Genomic DNA, 17,385 nt, shown 5'->3' with positions numbered 1-17,385 from the left:
CTTTTTGTGGTAGGGATGATCACTTATGTTGGTAGCACTGCCTCTAGTCCATATGTCAGATATAATGACGACATTCCGGTTGCTTCTCTTCTTGTAGTTCTGTATGCCCATACTACATTATGTACTTGTTCGCACCATCCTTTATTGTGCCCTTCTAACTTTTTCTTCAGGTTGTCTGCGATTGTTTTGTTTGGAGCTTCTACTTGTCCATTACTCTGAGGATATAAAGGAGTAGATTTGCCACTTTGAATTTTGAACGCATTGAGCAGCATTGTTATATTCTTGCCTTCAAACTGCTTCCCATTATCCGACACCAATTGTGCAGGAATACCAAATCGGCATATAATATTTTCAAAAATGAATGTTAAGATGTCTTTATCGCGTATATGTTGAACTGCTTCTACTTCTGCCCGTTTAGTGAAATAATCTGTTGTGACAATTAGGAATCTTTTTTGTCCCGTTCTTGGTATAAATGGTCCAACAATATCTATTCCCCATTTTCCAAAGGGCCACGCAGTTGTTGATGTATTAAGCATAGCCCCAGGTGCATGTATCTTCTTGCCATGACGTTGACATTCTTCGCATCTCCTGGAAACTTGTTTTGCATCTTCATGCATATATGGACAGTAATAGACCTGTATTTTTGCGTAAGACATATGAGCGAAGGTCCAAGGAATGACCTTCTATAAAGAACACCATCCCTTAATTCATAATTTTTCGCACGACTCTTTAATTTGTGTGCTTCTAATCTTTTCTTCGGCAATCCCCCCTTCATCACATTTGTTTTCATTTCTTCATCCTTTTCTATAGATGGTAGTAATAGTGTTTGTATCTTTATATTCCTTGCTATGGATCTAGTAACATTGATGGTATGAACGCCAATGCATCTGCAAGTCTATTGTCTTTTCTTCCTATATATCGCCAACATATTTTTGGAATCTGCATTGATAAATCCATAACCAATCTTCTATATTTTTGCAAAAATGGTTCATTAGTACTATATGTACCTTCTATCTGACGAATTACCAGCTCGGAATCACTAGTTATTCGCGCATCCTGAATCTTCATTTCAATTGCTATTGAATCCATTAACATTATAGGTTGTAGGTGTCATTTCTGCATCTTTATATCCCATTGCTTTGAATGTGCGATAAAATAATATATCAACTGCACTTCCTGAATCTATCAATGTCTTATTAATCTCCCATCCTTCAAATGTCCCCTGGTTTGCAATAATGTTTTCTCGCTTGACTGTGACCATAATTACCAATGGATCTGCTCGCCGTAAGTTTTCCTCTGGAATTTCATCTGCCGCAAAGGAAATCTTCACCTTTTCCCAATCTTGTAATGGTAATTCTTTCGTTACCGTTTCCATCTTCTTGCATTCGTAATTTCTTTTATGAATTCTCCCGGTTATAGTCGCTTGAAAATCTTCCTCAGAAATTGATACTTTAGTTATGTTATTACACTGTATATCTCGGCCTCTTTCTTGAATTAGTTTGACTCTTGTTGTCTTCATGTATCCCTTATGAATTTCAGATCTATTAACAGGAATTAACATTCGGAGCTGATTTCTAGCGCCAAAAATGTAGTTGTAAGAAATCTTACAACTACGCTCCACAATAACTGATTCAATCTCTAGGTGATCATTATGAACTCTTGTTTTATTAACTAAAGATTTAAGAATGTTTACAAGAATGATTCAAGTATTACAACAATTCTACTTGAAACCTAAGCTCACTTTCTCTCTCTTCCTATTTCTTTTCCAAGACTTGTACTAGATCCTCCCAGAAACAATGACTCTCTCCTCTATATAGGATTTTACATAGTAGATGACAGCTAAGAATCCCATTATTTTCGGGATCACTATGCGACATATTCGCTCATATACAATCGCTCATCTTCGCATAGCATACTTCTTCGCATAACTCTTCACACTTTACTCGTGACTTTGGTGACATCATCTGGTGCGTCATCTCAACTTTGCTATGTGTGATGCTTTTCGCTCAGGTTGTATTTTTCACTTCGCGTAATTATTATCGTGTGCGATATTTAACTCCTACAAAAATAATTAGTTATCCGCATTCAACTGGACGAGTTCCTGTTTAGATGATTATGAGTTTCAAATTTCATGGACAAAGGGGAAACGCAAAGGGGAAAATACATCAAAAAAGATAGAACTGCCCTCCTTAAGTGACAGCCAATCGAAAATACAAGCAACAAAGCCTTGGAAGGAATTTCGAGAGGCTTGGATTCAAAATTTTGATGGAGAGTCAGAACACAGATTATGGGTCCGTTGTAGTTGCTATCTGCCGCAGCTTCTGCACAGAATAAAGGCTTTCCACGAATACCGTGAATAGATAAGGGAAGCGAATTTCTGGAATTGGTGAGAGGCCACCGATTTCAATCTTCTTGAAAACCTTCTTTTCTCGGCTGTATGAATAAGCGGCGACAAATTCCACTAATTGGCTTACATGGCATTGCAAGATTATTTGGTCAGTTCCTGGAATGGCTTGACAAATTATCAGATCAAATGACAAATTAGAAGGTATTGAGATAATCTCTTCGGTCCATTGAATGTCGCTATCAATAGTGGCGCCAGTAGTACTAGTTACTCTATTCTTACTATAGGGCTCATCTTGCAAAATCCACAGCTTCGCCAAGAAACGGCTTTCCCAACTGAAAAAAGCTAAACGCTCAACCATTACAAACAAATCAAACCATCTTAAACGATAAAACTTATCATCCATGAAACTAGGGACCGGAATAACTCTGAATTTCTCGCTTCCAACATCAAATGCCACTATAAATTTAGGATTGGCATCTTCCGCATCAGCATTGTCAAACTCCTTAAAAAGTGGCTTATTACTCCGCCAATATATCGAACCATTTAAATAAACAGAATTATTCTGGATATTATACAAGGGGACATTGTCGATTCTTCTCCATGTATTGCTGCTTAAAGTCAAGACCTCACAAACAAAATAAGCATTGCAGTGTTTTTTACGTATTGACCACACCCCAACCAATTTAGTTTCCTTATTGACAGGATCAAACCCGAGCTGAAAACATTTACTCGTAACTTCCCTACTACCACAGTGCTCGCCTTTCTCTTCCCGCAAGAATGAGGATTTCATCCATGGTGTTATTTCTCGAGTGCTAACATTGAACGTGCGGATATAAAAGTTGCTAATAGAGAAGTTGCTGTTCTTAACTTCCCAGTCGACGAAACAAATCAAACCATTTACAGGACCAAGAATAAGTTTATAATCAAACTCATTAGCATCTGTATTCCTTATGGTGTGAATGACTGCTTTTGTAGCTGCTACTTGGTTATCTTCACATTCAATAATGTCAGCCAACAAGAAACATTTTTCATCCATTGTTGCGGGTAGAGACCAGGGTCCGTTAAAAAGGGATGTACTCAAACGGGGATACCTAGGCATTATTATAAAGAGACCTGGACGAGTTCTTGAACGGTTGTAATGTAAACCAATGAAATATTCATCTTCTTGAATAATATACCGAAATTGTTTACATACACACTTAAATCGCATAAGAGATTTCACTGGAAGTCTACTAAGTATCTCACATACTAACATATCATAATCAGTTATTGACCCTCCCTCATGTTCCATTTGAGCAGAAAAAATGATAACAATTCCAAAAATGAAATCCTAGAAAATTTGAATACTGATGTATCTGTTTTTCAAGATACGAAAATATAGATAGAAAACAGAATAACAAAAATACGAAAACTTGCAGCTATATAAGAACATACCGAAGCAGCGATATAAATCCTGTTAACCATTCTATTGCATTCTTGATTCCTTTGTTTTGACCCCTTGAATCTCGATGAAAATGGGTTGTCTGATTACCAACAATCAAATGTTCATCAATAATATAGCCCAAGGAAAACTGCTCAAATATCGTATAAAAATACAATGTCAAACTAGACCCTAATCTTAAGCAATCATGTCTAGCAACTACTTAAAACATTTTCAACCACGTCTACCTACAGCTTTGGACTTTTTATTTTAATCAGTAAACAAACTTAATATTTACATGGACGAATTTTAAAATGGTATTAAGAGATGAAAATAGTTACCATTTCTTTGATTTGTCATCAAGGTATACATGGGGCGACTGTTGTTGCTGCTGCTTCTTATTGACATGGAAAAGGCTTTCCACAAAAGCTGTAAATAAGTATGTATAGAGAATATCCGGAACATAACCGATCCCACTGATTTCAATCTTGCTAAGAGTCTTCTTTTTTCGATTATACGAATGAACAGATACAAACTCGCTCCAGTTATATGTTGGAAAACGATTAATAAAAAATAATTTTTTAAAGTTTTAATAAAAAATTATAATTTATTGTTTTATTTTGTGAATGAAACTTTTTATTCCTACATCGTGCAGTTTCCAATTTTTAGTAGTTTTAAGAAACTATATAAATCTTTTAGTCCCACATCGGGAGTTTTTCTTTTTAAGTTGTATTTGTCAATTATATAAACAAATTCACTATTTTTGTAAAATCTATGGGAAAAGGGTTGCTCTATATTCAGAGGGACCCCAAGGGAAAAAAATATTTTATATTGTTGTCTCAAGCGTTCGATATTTTCCTTTATGGTTTTTTCGGAGTTGCCAAGCTCAAGTTGAGCATCTACTACATATGGTAGTAGTAGGTGTATTAGGGTGTTTTATCCTGGAGATATCCGTCCTGTGAGGGCTATAGCATCACTCTTGAGTGTAGCCGGGCGCTAATGTCTTAAGGGCAACGTGTTGAACACGTGACTCACTCTGTTTTTCCAAAGTTTTGCCTTGTTGCTGTTGCGGAGATATAGGGAGCTCAGTTGTTTCATCAAATCGATCACTTCCATTATAAAGGAGCTAAGTATCAATAACTTTTGCTTATTTGATTTTTCCTTGATTTTGATTATTGTACCCAACAATCTTAAGACATTAGAATTTGTAATAATAAAAAAATGGTCGGTTGGTTTGTGAATCATGGATGTTAATTGTGGAGTGAAAAACAAAAACGAATTTTTGGTCAGCTGTAGAGTTTCGAGTTTATCTCTTAACCTAGAAGGAATTTCGATGAACCCTTTTGACACAAAGTAGTAGACATCCTGATAGTTACCCACGTAAAATTTCAGAAATTTTGGAGTTGTAAAATTATTTTTTTGATATTTTACAAAACTGAGAAACGTTCCTGAAAAATTCTGACGGGCAGAATTTTGTTGTTAACTAAAGTAATTTTTATGGGGTAACCATGAGTTTTTTGATATGGTGGTTTAAACGAAGTTTATAAATCTAGATATTTTCTTCAAAACTCATATTTTATCTGAACTAAGGTTTGTGAGATATGGTGTATTAGGTGATTGGGAAATTACCGTGTCCGTGGTCAGAGTATAAACGAAGTTTGTGACATGAAATTGAAAAGGAACATGGCTACCAGGCGCATGTGGATGAACACAAGTCTTCCAAAGCTGACAAAGGCGAGAACATCAAACACAACTCTAAGCATATTCTTCATAATAAAGGTATGTTTCGTAAAACTGAATCCGGCATTACTTTAATTAAGGGTGATTGTTATGTTTGTAAAATTCCTGGCCATACGGCAGTAAAGTGTAGACAACATAAAACCTTAATAAGTAGAAAGTTAATGCTAATTTAGTTGAAACAAAAGAACCATGATGTCGGAAGTTATTTTAATAACCAATGTGAGAGACTGGTGGGTGGACTCTGGAGCCACTAAGTATGTTTGTTGAAACAGAGACCTGTTCACCTCTTATCAGAGGATAAGGGATGTCGAGAAACTCTATATGAGTAACTCATCTGCGACAGAGGTTGCATAAAAGGGAAAGGTCGAGCATAAGCTCATATCTGTAATATTCTCACACTGAATGAAGTTTTCATGTTCCGAGCATATGAAAATATTGTATCTTGTTCTCTTGAAGATGGTAAAATTGAAGATCTTAATTAAATGTGGAAAACTTGTTATAACTAAGGGTATTGATTTTTTAGGCAACGTTATAGGACTTAGGGTCTATATAAGTTTAAGGAAAATCTGATGAAGTGAACATAGTTGATTCTTGTGCTTTCTTTGTGTGTCTTTGAATGTTTTGCATGGTAGACTTGGAACCGTAAAATTATAAGTCAATGTAAACTGCCTAGCATAGGCTTCGTACCCAAATTTAGTTTGGATCTTGAACACAAAAGTGAAATGAATATGCTATAAAATCTTTTAGCACAAATGTTCATAGTAGAATTAATTCAGTTAGGCCTAGTTGACATGAGTTCAACCCAAAACCACTATGGTAAAAGATGGTTTATAACTTCCGTAGATGATTGTACGAGGTACTATCTTGTATACTTGCTTAGGGATAAGGATGATGCCTTAGAAGCCTTAAGATGTATAAACTTGAAGTTGAAACCAATTAGAAGCCTTGAACATATAATTGTATCCTTAAGAGATATAATTACCATGTTGATTAGTTCAGGATTACCTGCGGTCTTGTGGGAGGAGGAGTCCTCTTAACTAGTATATCCTGAATATAGTACCCTTAAGGATCAGATGAAACTCCATATGATTTATGGAAAGGTAGATGACCTTCTTATGAATATGTCAAAGTGTGGGGGTGTTGACTAAGATTGTCATTCCTCTTCCTAAGAACTAGATAGAAACCAAAAATGTGATTGTGTCTTCATATAAGGTATGCTGAGTATACTTCTACATATAGATTTTTGGTTGTGTGTTCTGATTTTTCATACTTTGGTGTGATTTTTCTGACTTTGTTGTGAATATATTACATAATCTAGGGATGCTGAGTTCTTTGAACATGTTTATTCTTAAACCTGTACCTCATTAGAGATGTGTTGTTGATCCCCTAGATTTATTTTCAAATAGTCAGAACTTATCTTAAAGGAAGATGAAGTTAAGGTTGAGCCTAAGAGAAGTAAAACAATTAGACTTGAGACTTCTTATGAAGCCGACTTCATAACATGCCTAGCTAGTCTAAGCCCTGGACTTGTAAAGAAGCCTTGATATCTACTCAACCCCATTGGTAAGAAGCTTCATTTAGTGAAATGGACTCAGTCCGTCGGAACCTGACTTGGGAGGTTTATAGTTTACCTCCAGAGAGTAAGACCATGAGATGTAAATGAGTCTTTAAGAGGAAACATTAGGTATATGGAACTGTAGAAAAATATTAGGCTAAGTTGGTAGCTAAAGGCTATAAACTAAAAGAAGGTGTATATTTCCTTGATTCTTATTCACATGTGACGAGATTTACTTACTTGAGATGCTAATTGTTATTGTGTCATAAAAAATTAGAGATACATCAGATGGATGTTAAGACAGCTTTTCTAAAATCGTGAATTAGATAAAGAAATTTACATAGACCAACCTGAGGACTTTGTAGTGAAAGGTTATGATGACAAAGTTTGTAAGTTGAACAAAATTTTGTATGGTTTATAAAATAAGCACGTAAACAGTGACATGGAAAATTTGATCATGTGATAATGTGTAGTGGATTTAAGTTAATGAATCTGACAAGTATATTTACAAGTAACTTGTTAAGGATGCCTGTGTGATTGTATGCTTGTATGTTGATGATATTCTTATACTTGATACAAACATAGATGTGATTAATTCCACTAAAAACATGCACTGAATGAGAACGTTGACTTGAAATACTTAGGCCCTGTTGATGTAATCTTAGGGATGAGGATTAGAAAATAATCTAACATATGTAGTCTTAGTCATTCTCATTATTTTGAATTTGTTCTTAAGAGATACAATCAGTGTGATTGTAAGCCTTCTTGTACTCCGTATGATTATTCTTGTAGACTCAAGAAAAAAGGGTAATGGAGTATCTTAACTTGAATACTCAAGAGTTATAGGATGTCTGATGAATTAATGAACTGTAAGAGTCCAGACATTGCCTATATTGTGAGTAAGTTAAGTAGATATAATTATAGTCCAGAGAAATAGCATTCAGATGCACTGAGTAGAGTATTATGGTACCTAAAATACTCTATTACCTTTTATTTGATTTATCAAAGGTATCTTGCTGTCCTTGAGGTACTTTGTGATGTAAACTGGATAGTTGACTCAAATGAGTCTAAGTCTACGAGTGGATATGTTTCACTCTAGCATCAGAGTTTGTTTTTGGAAGATTTACAAACAAACATATATTGCTCAATTCATTATGGAATCTGAGAGTATTGAGTTAGATAAAGCACGAGAGGGGGCCGAGTGCCTAAGATGTTTTTTAGAAGACATTCCTCTCTGGCATAGGCATGTGCCAGTTATATCTATACATTGTGTTAGCCAAGATATAATAGCTAAAGTTGAAAATAACTAATCTCAATCGGCGTTATTTCCATTGATTGGATAAAGTCCAAGGAGAATATCGCGCAATCTTTGACGAAAGGTTTATCCCAAGAGATAGTTAGAAATGCATTGAGGGGGAAGGGGCTTAAGCTCATAAATTAAACTTGCCATGAAGGATACTCAACCTTGCTGACTGGAGATACCAAGACCAAGGTTTCGAATGAGACAACTAATTTGTGGTGGGTAAAGGTAAACACTATCAGAGAATTTTATTCTCTGTCCCTTCCCTATGGTGTAGACGTGATAGTGTGACTGCATGTGAAGGATGACTTTTAAGAAGTCTTAATGAGTTCTATAGTTTCAATTTAAGATTGAAGTGGGGTGTAACAGTAACACTCTTTATGGAAACTCACCTATATGAATGAGGAAGTGGTCCGCTTCCTATGAGAATATGAGCTTTGATTCTCTAGAGCATTCTCAGAAACAGGATATGTCCAGGGCCAAATTGGACAAAACGACACGAGCTTGGCAGCAATCTTGGAGATATCACCCGTGGTTGTTATCACGAATTACATCAAATGCTAGCAGTTCAAGACATAGTTCACTGTCTCTAGCAAGTAATTCCGGTAATATCTCACTAAGCAAAGGTTCAAGACCTCATGACACCTCTGCCTAAAATGGTATTTCCTGCGCTTTTTATGTGATTTTTGTTTTGATGGTTTTGGTATTACTGGAACTTAGGACCTAAAGGTCACTAAGGGTTCACTAGTTCATGCTTTTTCACTTTGGTGAAAGATACCTATAGTCTCACCATGTGAGAACTAAAGATGAAATCTCTCAATACTATTATGATTTATGCAATCCATAATATGACCCTGGGGTCAACACACTTTTGTGTGAGGGAGAGGACGTAGAAATGACTAGTATGATTTCAACACTTGCACGATCAGTTTGTTTGGATCGTGAGGTTGGGATGTTGATTTACCAAGATCTATCTGTGTTTTCATGTTTTATTGAGTTTTCATTCATGTGGGGGATTGTTGGAAAACGATTAATAAAAAAATAATTTTTAAAGTTTTAATAAAAAATTATAATTTATTGTTTTATTTTGTGAATGAAACTTTTTAGTCCCACATCGTGGAGTTTCCAATTTTTAGTAGTTTTAAGAAACTATATAAACCTTTTAGTCCCACATCGGGGAGTTTTTCTTCTTAAGTTGTATTTGTCAATTATATAAACAAATTCACTATTTTTTTAAAATCTATGGGAAAGGGGTTGCTCTATATTTAGAGGGACCCCCAAGGGAATTTTTTTTTTTTATATTGTTGTCTCAAGCGTTCGAGATTTTTTTTTTATATGGTTTTTTCGGAGTTGCCAAGCTCAAGTTGAGCATCTACTACATATGCTAGTAGTAGGTGTATTAGGGTGTTTTATCCTGGAGATATCCGTCCTATGAGGGCTATATCATCACTCTTGAGTGTAGCCGGGCGCTAATGTCTTAAGGGCAACGTGTTGAACACGTGACTCACTCTGTTTTTCCAAAGTTTTGCCTTGTCGCTGTTGCGGAGATATAGGGAGCTCATTTGTCTCATCAAATCGATCACTTCCATTATAAAGGAGCTAAGTATCAATAACTTTTGCTTATTTGATTTTTCCTTGTTTTTGATTATTGCACCCAATATTATAACACGTTAAGATTAGTTGGTCTGATCCTGCAATATCATAACATTTTACTAAAAAGGATTTACAATCTGAAGGTAATACGATCATTTCTTCAGTCAAATTCATGTTACTACCCGCTGTTTTATTCTCTTTCTGATGGTGATCGTCGAAAATCCACAGCTTAGCATTGCCACGATATTCATATCCGCTTCTCTTGAAACGATTTCTCTAGCAAAATAAGCTAACCGCTCATCCACTGCCAATAAACCCTTTTCTTTTTCAGAATACGACTTATCAAGCATGAACCCAGGGATTGGAATAACTCTGAATTTTTCATTTCCAACATCAAATGCCACTATAGATGGACATTCTTCATCCTTGTACCATTCAAAACCATCAGAATGCTTTATATGAGAGAGCTTGGTTGTACAATTCCAATATATTGAACCATTCACGCTGACGGAACTCCTTGGGAAATTGCATAATTGAACACCATCTATTCTTCTCCAAGTATTATTCCCTAAAGTCAAGGCCTCACAAACTGTATAAGCAGCACTACCTGACCACAGTTTATCTATACGCACTGTAAACACAGCAATCAATTTTTGTTCCTTCGTGACAGGATCGAACCCAAGTTGAAAAGATGTACACAAAATACGACACGATTCATATTGCTTATCTCTTGTTTTTTCCCTGTAGAATACCAAAGTTTTAACAATCATTATTTCCCGAGTTCTAACATTGTATAAGCAAAATGTAACCGAACTCATGTACATGAGGCTCCAATAGAGAAACATATCAAACCATTCACGGGTTTCAGAATCTGATTATACTGGATACGATAATCTCTCCGGTATGATGTCTGAGTACACTTGAATGTATCATCCTTCGCATTCCTGACAGAGTGCACAATTGCTGTTGTTGCGTTATTCCCATTTTCGCCTAAAACAATGTCAGCTGACAAGAAAGAAATCTCTTTGGATAGCGCATAATATCTAGACACGGGTATCAAACTGTAAGGATCACGATCATCCGTGGGTGTGGCAAGATAAAACCTAGGAACAATGATGATGAGACCAGGACGTGTTTTGGATTGTTTGTAATGTAAATCAATCAAACAATCATCTTCTTCAATTAAATACTGGAAATGTTTACATACACTTTTGAATCTCGAATCATATATTCATTATCAGATATTGATCCCCCTCCTCCTGCACCCATTATAGAAGGAAAAATAAACATATTCAACATAAACCTAAGAAGATTATAAACATTGTGATTCGAATTTTATGGAATTCAAAAGAATGCATTATACATACTTATGAAGGATTTGTAGTCCATCCATCTTAAAGATGTTAAGCATACAGTCGCAAGTCATCCACAAGACTAGGGAGCTAACTCAGTCCTCCATAAGACTAGCTAACAACACAGTTATGAAGGAGTGTAACCCGTTCTCTTTAGTTAGCTATTATATCGTTTTGAATATCTCATCTTTGTAACAACTTTGAGTATAAATAAGATCTCTATCTCCACTAGTTATCTGTGGAAGATATTCACCAAATCAAATATTCTGACTTGGTATCAGAATGGACTGTACGTGTTTGATGGAGTGGGAGACTTAAACAAACATATTCCTCCAAAGTCATTTATCTATGCAAGCATACCTATCTGGCATCAGCGGCTTGGACATCCTATGCTGAGCACAGTTTCTAAGATAGTTAATAAATTTTCCCTTCCTGTTTTGCATAAGAATTTTGGTTTCTGCCACTCCTGTCACATTAGCAAGAGTAAGCGTTTACCTTTTTCTCGTAGTGCTACAGCATATGCACCACTAAGTCTTATTGTTTCAGACATATGGGTCTCTCCAGAGATTTCTAGAACTGGTTATCGTTATTATTTGTTAATTATGGATGCTTTCTCTCATTATACCTGGGTTTTTCCAATGATAAAAAGATCAGATGTATTCCATATTTTTCCTCAGTTTCATAAACAAGTAGAGAATTTAACTGGTCATAAAATCAAATTTTTCCAGTCTGATAACGCTCTTGAATACAAGAAACTCACTTCATATCTAAACAACACTGGTATACAGCATCGCTTTTCTTGTCCTCACACTTCACCTCAAAATGGTCTTGCTGAGCGTAGAATTAGACATGTTACAGAAAGTGGTCTAGCCTTATTATTTCATGCTAAACTTCCTACAAAATTTTGGTCTGATGCTTTCACCACTGCTTGTTATCTGATTAATCGATTACCTAAGTCCTCTGCAGAAGCAAAAACTCCTCTTGAGCTTCTCTACAACAAAAAGCCGGATTATTCTTTCCTCCGAGTCTTTGGTTGTTTAGCATACCCGGGTCTTCGACCTTACAATTCAAATAAGCTAGAACCTAGGTCTTTACCATGTATTTTCTTGGGGTACAACCCATCTCATAAAGGTTATACATGTCTTCACATTCCTACAAATAGGGAGTATATTTCCAGACATGCTAGGTTTGAAGAATCGACATTCCCATTCTCTCCTCCTCCACAGCAATCTCCAGAGGTAAGTTCCCCAACTCAATTTACAAGCACAGAATTTTTGAGTTCTTCTGTGTTTCAGTCATCCCCAGCAGTTACATTGCAGCAGCAACAAACATTGGATCCTTTATTACAATCGTCTACATCTCCAGCAGCATCATCTCATCATCACAGTATTGTGCCTCAACTGCCTTCAGATCTTTCAGCTAATATGCCAATGTCTCCGACTACTGCATCACCTGAAGTGCAGTCACAAGATCACACGCTGCAGCAAGGTCATATAATGGTTACTCGAGCCAAGGCTGGCATCACTAAACCAATCCAGAGACTATGTCTCACTGCTACAAAACACCCGCTGCAGGATGAGGAATTAATGGAACCAACGTGTTACTCCAAGGATTGTACAATTCCAGAATGGAGGGAAGCCATGGACGATCAGATTAATGCATTGATCAAGAATGGCACATACTCTCTGGTACCATATGAAGATGGTATGAATATAGTTGGCTCAAAGTGGGTGTATCGTATTAAAAGTAATCCTGATGGCACAGTACATCGTTATAAGTCTCGTCTGGTGGCTAAAGGTTTCAACCAGCAAGAAGGTTTAGATTATGGGGAAACCTTCTCATCTGTCATCAAACCATGCACCATAAGGATAGTCCTCTCTATTGTGGTTATGAACTAGTGGCAACTACGTCAGCTAGATGTGGAGAATGCGTTTCTTCATGGAATTCTAGAAGAAGAGGTATATATGAAGCATCCATCTGGATATGTTGATCCAAACTATCCTAAACACGTCTGTAAGTTGCATAAGTCCTTGTATGGGGTTAAGCAGGCTCCACGTGCGTGGTTCTCACGTCTCAGCAATCATCTTCTCAAATTGGGGTTTACTGCATCTATTGCAGACTCCTCTCTGTTTATAAAAAAATCTGGAGTTTCTGTTGCCTATGTGTTGATCTATGTAGATGATATCATTGTGACAGGGTCAGACTCAGCTATGGTGGATAATTTGATTTCAGATTTGGGCTCTGAGTTTGCAGTAAAGGATATGGGAAATTTATCATATTTCTAGGTGTTGAAGTATTACACCAGGGCAGTCCTTAGTCTTGTCCCAGAAGAAGTATGTATCTGATCTGCTGCGACGCACAAAGCTAGATGGCATCAAACCTTTGAGCACTCCATTGGCAGCAAACGCTAAAATTCAGAAGCTTGGTTCTGAAAAGTTTACTGATCCAACATTCTATCGCAGTGTTGTTGGTGCACTGCAATATCTTCACATTACACGACCTGACATCTCAGTAGCTGTCAATAAAGCCTGTCAGTATATGCACGAGCCATATACAGAACATTGGACTCTGGTTAAACGAATCATGCGATATCTGAAGCGCACAATAGACTATGGGTTATTCTTTACACCTGGAGGTGATTATACGCTAAATGCATACACCGATGCGGACTGGGCAGGTAGTCTGGATGACAGAAGATCAACCAGTGGATATTGTATCTACTTTGGAGGCAATCTGGTATCTTGGAATGCACGGAAACAAAAAGCAGTTTCAAAATCATCCACTGAAGCTGAATATCGTGGTGTTTCCATTGCTACCTCTGAACTCATTTGGATTCAGTCTTTGCTCGTTGAGTTAGGTGTTGCGACTCCTACACCCTCTCTGTGGTGTGACAACATTGGTGCCACATATCTTACTGCTAATCCTATTTTCCATGCTCGTACAAAGCACATTGAGATTGACTATCACTTTGTACGAGAAAGGGTTGCACGCAAACAGTTACATGTTAAGTTTGTTAGCAGTCGTGATCAACTAGATGATATCTTCACCAAAGGTTTGCCCTCACCAAGGTTTCAGTTCATCAGACACAAGTTGCACATTCGTCAACTCCAGTACAACTTGAGGGAAGGTGTTAAGCATACAGTCGCAAGTCATCCACAAGACTAGGGAGCTAACTCACTCCTCCATAAGACTAGCTAACAACACGGTTATGAAGGCGTGTAACCCGTTCTCTTTAGTTAGCTATTATATCGTTTTGAATATCTCATCTTTGTAACAACTTTGAGTATAAATAAGATCTCTATCTCCACTAGTTATCTGTGGAAGATATTCACCAAATCAAATATTCTGACTAAAGACACACAAAGGGTTTAGGTTTTGTTATCTGAAACTGTCTCAGCCCGAGTTTAGGTTTTGTTTTTGTTATTCGGGATTTGAAAGAGTCTCAGGCCTACTCAGATGTTACCTCGTTTGTTTTCTGATGTTTCGAGGTCTGACTCGGTTTATACTTTTGACTCGGATGTACAGTATTTGTATTCGAGTTAGGTGCAAATCTGCCTCGTTGGGCTTTTTCTATTAGCCACTAGCAAAGACGCACGACTACACTGACTTCCACAGAAGCCTAAGAAGTAAGGAACTCAAATTAAGATCACCAACGTTCTTGGGATTACTGCAAAGTCATCAGCAGATATCCGAAGTCATGCCAACAGTTCAATTTGGTTTTATGACATGATATCCCCATAATAAATACAATGTAGGTACATTGATTGATTCTCTAGTACTTTTCAAGCTTTCAGTTGTTTGTCCTCATTTGGGAAATCTATGTTTGGATACTTCATGAAGCTTCCTTTTTTAAGTGCTCGTCCCTATAACCATGGCAAACATCCGTCCATTAAGGCTGATGCTTCCTCCAAACATGCTTTGGATGAGCTAGCATTCAACATCTTCCAGCAATCCGCAAGAACATAAACTGATTCACTTCCTAAAGACGATCCTTTCACTTTAGCCGTTGCTAGGCACCATCACGTATTGCAGTAGCACAGTATCAAGCACAACCTCCATCGCCGAATCCTGGAATTTTTGCCCCTCTTGAGCAGAGTTCCCACAAACAGCTTCGGCATCAGGACCCATAAATTCGTCAAACAAACTATGATTTTTTGCCCTCAGAAAGCAACCGTCAAGAAAGGCTTCCCCCGTTATACAGATAACACTGCAGGAGAACAGTATGTGCTGCTGCATAGCAAAATGTACAATTAGGCGACAATAAGTCGCCATAACATTGACCATATCCATAATTACTATCAAGTCTGGTGCCAACAATGAAGTTGGGGACACATAATGCACCATGTCATGTTAAGTTTACTATTTTTCTTTCGGCATGCATTTTTTTTACTCTTATTCGTTAACACCAAAACACATTTTAAGAACTCAGCTAGAGAGGAAAGGTTGAAATTCATACATGCAGGAAAGCACGCCAAACAACACCCATCCTCTTGATGCATCACCTTGACTATCTTGCCTATTTTCTGCAAAACGCAACATGCTATTGAAATGCTATAGTGCGTGGTGGTTGAAACCTGTACACTGCTAGAACAATTACTATTTTAAAAAGTAAAGTAAATATAGTGGCAACCGGTTATCCAAAATTACAACGGTCTAATCATGGACTCAACTATTCCATAAAGGCAACAAATATAAAACTGCTGCTCCTGAAGCTGAGGATATTGAGTATGAGTGATTACTGAGACAAAATGGCTAAGATTAACCACAATGGCTGAAGTGACATTTAGCCATGTGCATTTGAGATTCCTTTGAACTAATATATCGAAAGTCGTAAAAATCAAATGAATTTGCTTAGGTTCTTAGTAGTTAACTGCAACTAACCACAAATGTTTTTAAGAATGAAATCAATTGGCTCATAACCTTCAACTCAACTGGAATAGTAAAGTCAACATACCATAATTCTGTAAAATTTAGAAATTAAGTTACATTAAACTATGAGAACATCGAATAACCATAATCAAACTGAAATTCAATTTGAGAATTTATATTTTGCCTCCTCGGAATTTTGTCGAACAACCGAAAGGTATAACAATGCAAAACAAAATGAAGCAGCAAACCAAGGTGAATTTTGAGCAAACCTTTTATGCGAAGATGGAAAACATTGTAGGTGATGATGGAATCCAAATTTCAGCTGTTAAATTTGTTTCGATCCTTTTTGTGATTTTGATTTGGAAGAAAAGATAGTGTGATGTGTTTGAATCGATTGATTTTTGGAGAGCAAAAACAGTAACTGTCCCTCGATGTTGGAATATTTTCAACGCCGCTAACCAAAGGGGGGTCCTGGGGGGCATCGCCCCCCAGGCTGTGGCAGAAACCCAACCTATGTTTTGAAAAGGATAAACAAGGTTCAATGTGGTACCAACAAGTTATGGATGTGGATTATGGAGCACTAATATAAAAACTTCTCATTTCTTATTAGTGCTGGTTTCTGCAAGAAAATAGGATGGATGTAAATCCTTAATGAGTCTATGATTAGTAAAAGGTGTATCGCAGAAACACCTTCGAGACTTACCTATATGAGTATGGAAATAAGGCCGTTTCCTAAGAGAAGAAGACCGTTCTCTAAAGAAGACTCATGAACAAGGATATAAGCACATGGCCATTAACGTGCTTGGCTACAGAACACATGATTTTATGAAATCAATATGTGTGGAGACTCCGGTTTTATCATAAGGGGTACTTGGTTCAAGACTGGTTTCACCATAGAACCTCGATAAGGCTTTGAGTTTCTTACACTAAGTGAAGGTTCAAATCCAAAAAATACCTATCATTTATGTGTTGATTTCAACGATGATGCTTAGTCTCAATTGTGCTTGAACTACGTTGGCTTGATCCCACTCGGGTACGTAGGCAGTCACTTCGGTGATGCAGTCACTCTGATTTAAAAGTTTTAACTTTGTTTTATGGTTTTTGAAAATAGGGGGAGAATGTTGGAATATTTTCAACGCCGCTAACCAAAGGGGGGTCCTGGGGGGCATCGCCCCCGGAAGAATTTTTTGAACTGAAGGTTTTATTTGG

The 17,385-nt window shown here is 37.0% G+C and overlaps 1 protein-coding gene and 1 long non-coding RNA gene across 2 annotated transcripts; both read right to left on the bottom strand.

Annotated features, from left to right (window-relative positions):
- Nucleotides 1–2,285: 2,285 nt before the first annotated feature.
- On the bottom strand, nucleotides 2,286–3,638 carry LOC113361653 (F-box protein At1g30790-like). The gene has a single exon (XM_026604828.1). The coding sequence runs from the start codon at nucleotides 3,636–3,638 to the stop codon at nucleotides 2,286–2,288; it is 1,353 nt and encodes a 450-aa protein (XP_026460613.1).
- Nucleotides 3,639–15,005: 11,367 nt separating this feature from the next.
- Nucleotides 15,006–16,603, bottom strand: LOC113337617. Its single transcript, XR_003354310.1, has 3 exons — nucleotides 16,446–16,603; nucleotides 15,764–15,830; nucleotides 15,006–15,537 (listed from the first exon to the last, which is right to left on the bottom strand). It is a non-coding gene; the product is annotated as an uncharacterized LOC113337617 (long non-coding RNA).
- Between the last annotated feature and the right edge of the window lie 782 nt (nucleotides 16,604–17,385).

Source organism: Papaver somniferum, chromosome 1 (genome assembly GCF_003573695.1).
Source record: "Papaver somniferum cultivar HN1 chromosome 1, ASM357369v1, whole genome shotgun sequence".
Taxonomy (NCBI): Eukaryota; Viridiplantae; Streptophyta; class Magnoliopsida; order Ranunculales; family Papaveraceae; genus Papaver; species Papaver somniferum.
Note: the sequence above shows the minus strand (reverse complement) of the source record. Positions and strands in the feature narration are given on the sequence as shown.

Excerpts from the sequence above, each read along its gene's own strand:
- LOC113361653 (XM_026604828.1), bottom strand. The coding sequence starts at position 3,638 with ATGGAACATGAGGGAGGGTCAATAACTGATTATGATATGTTAGTATGT.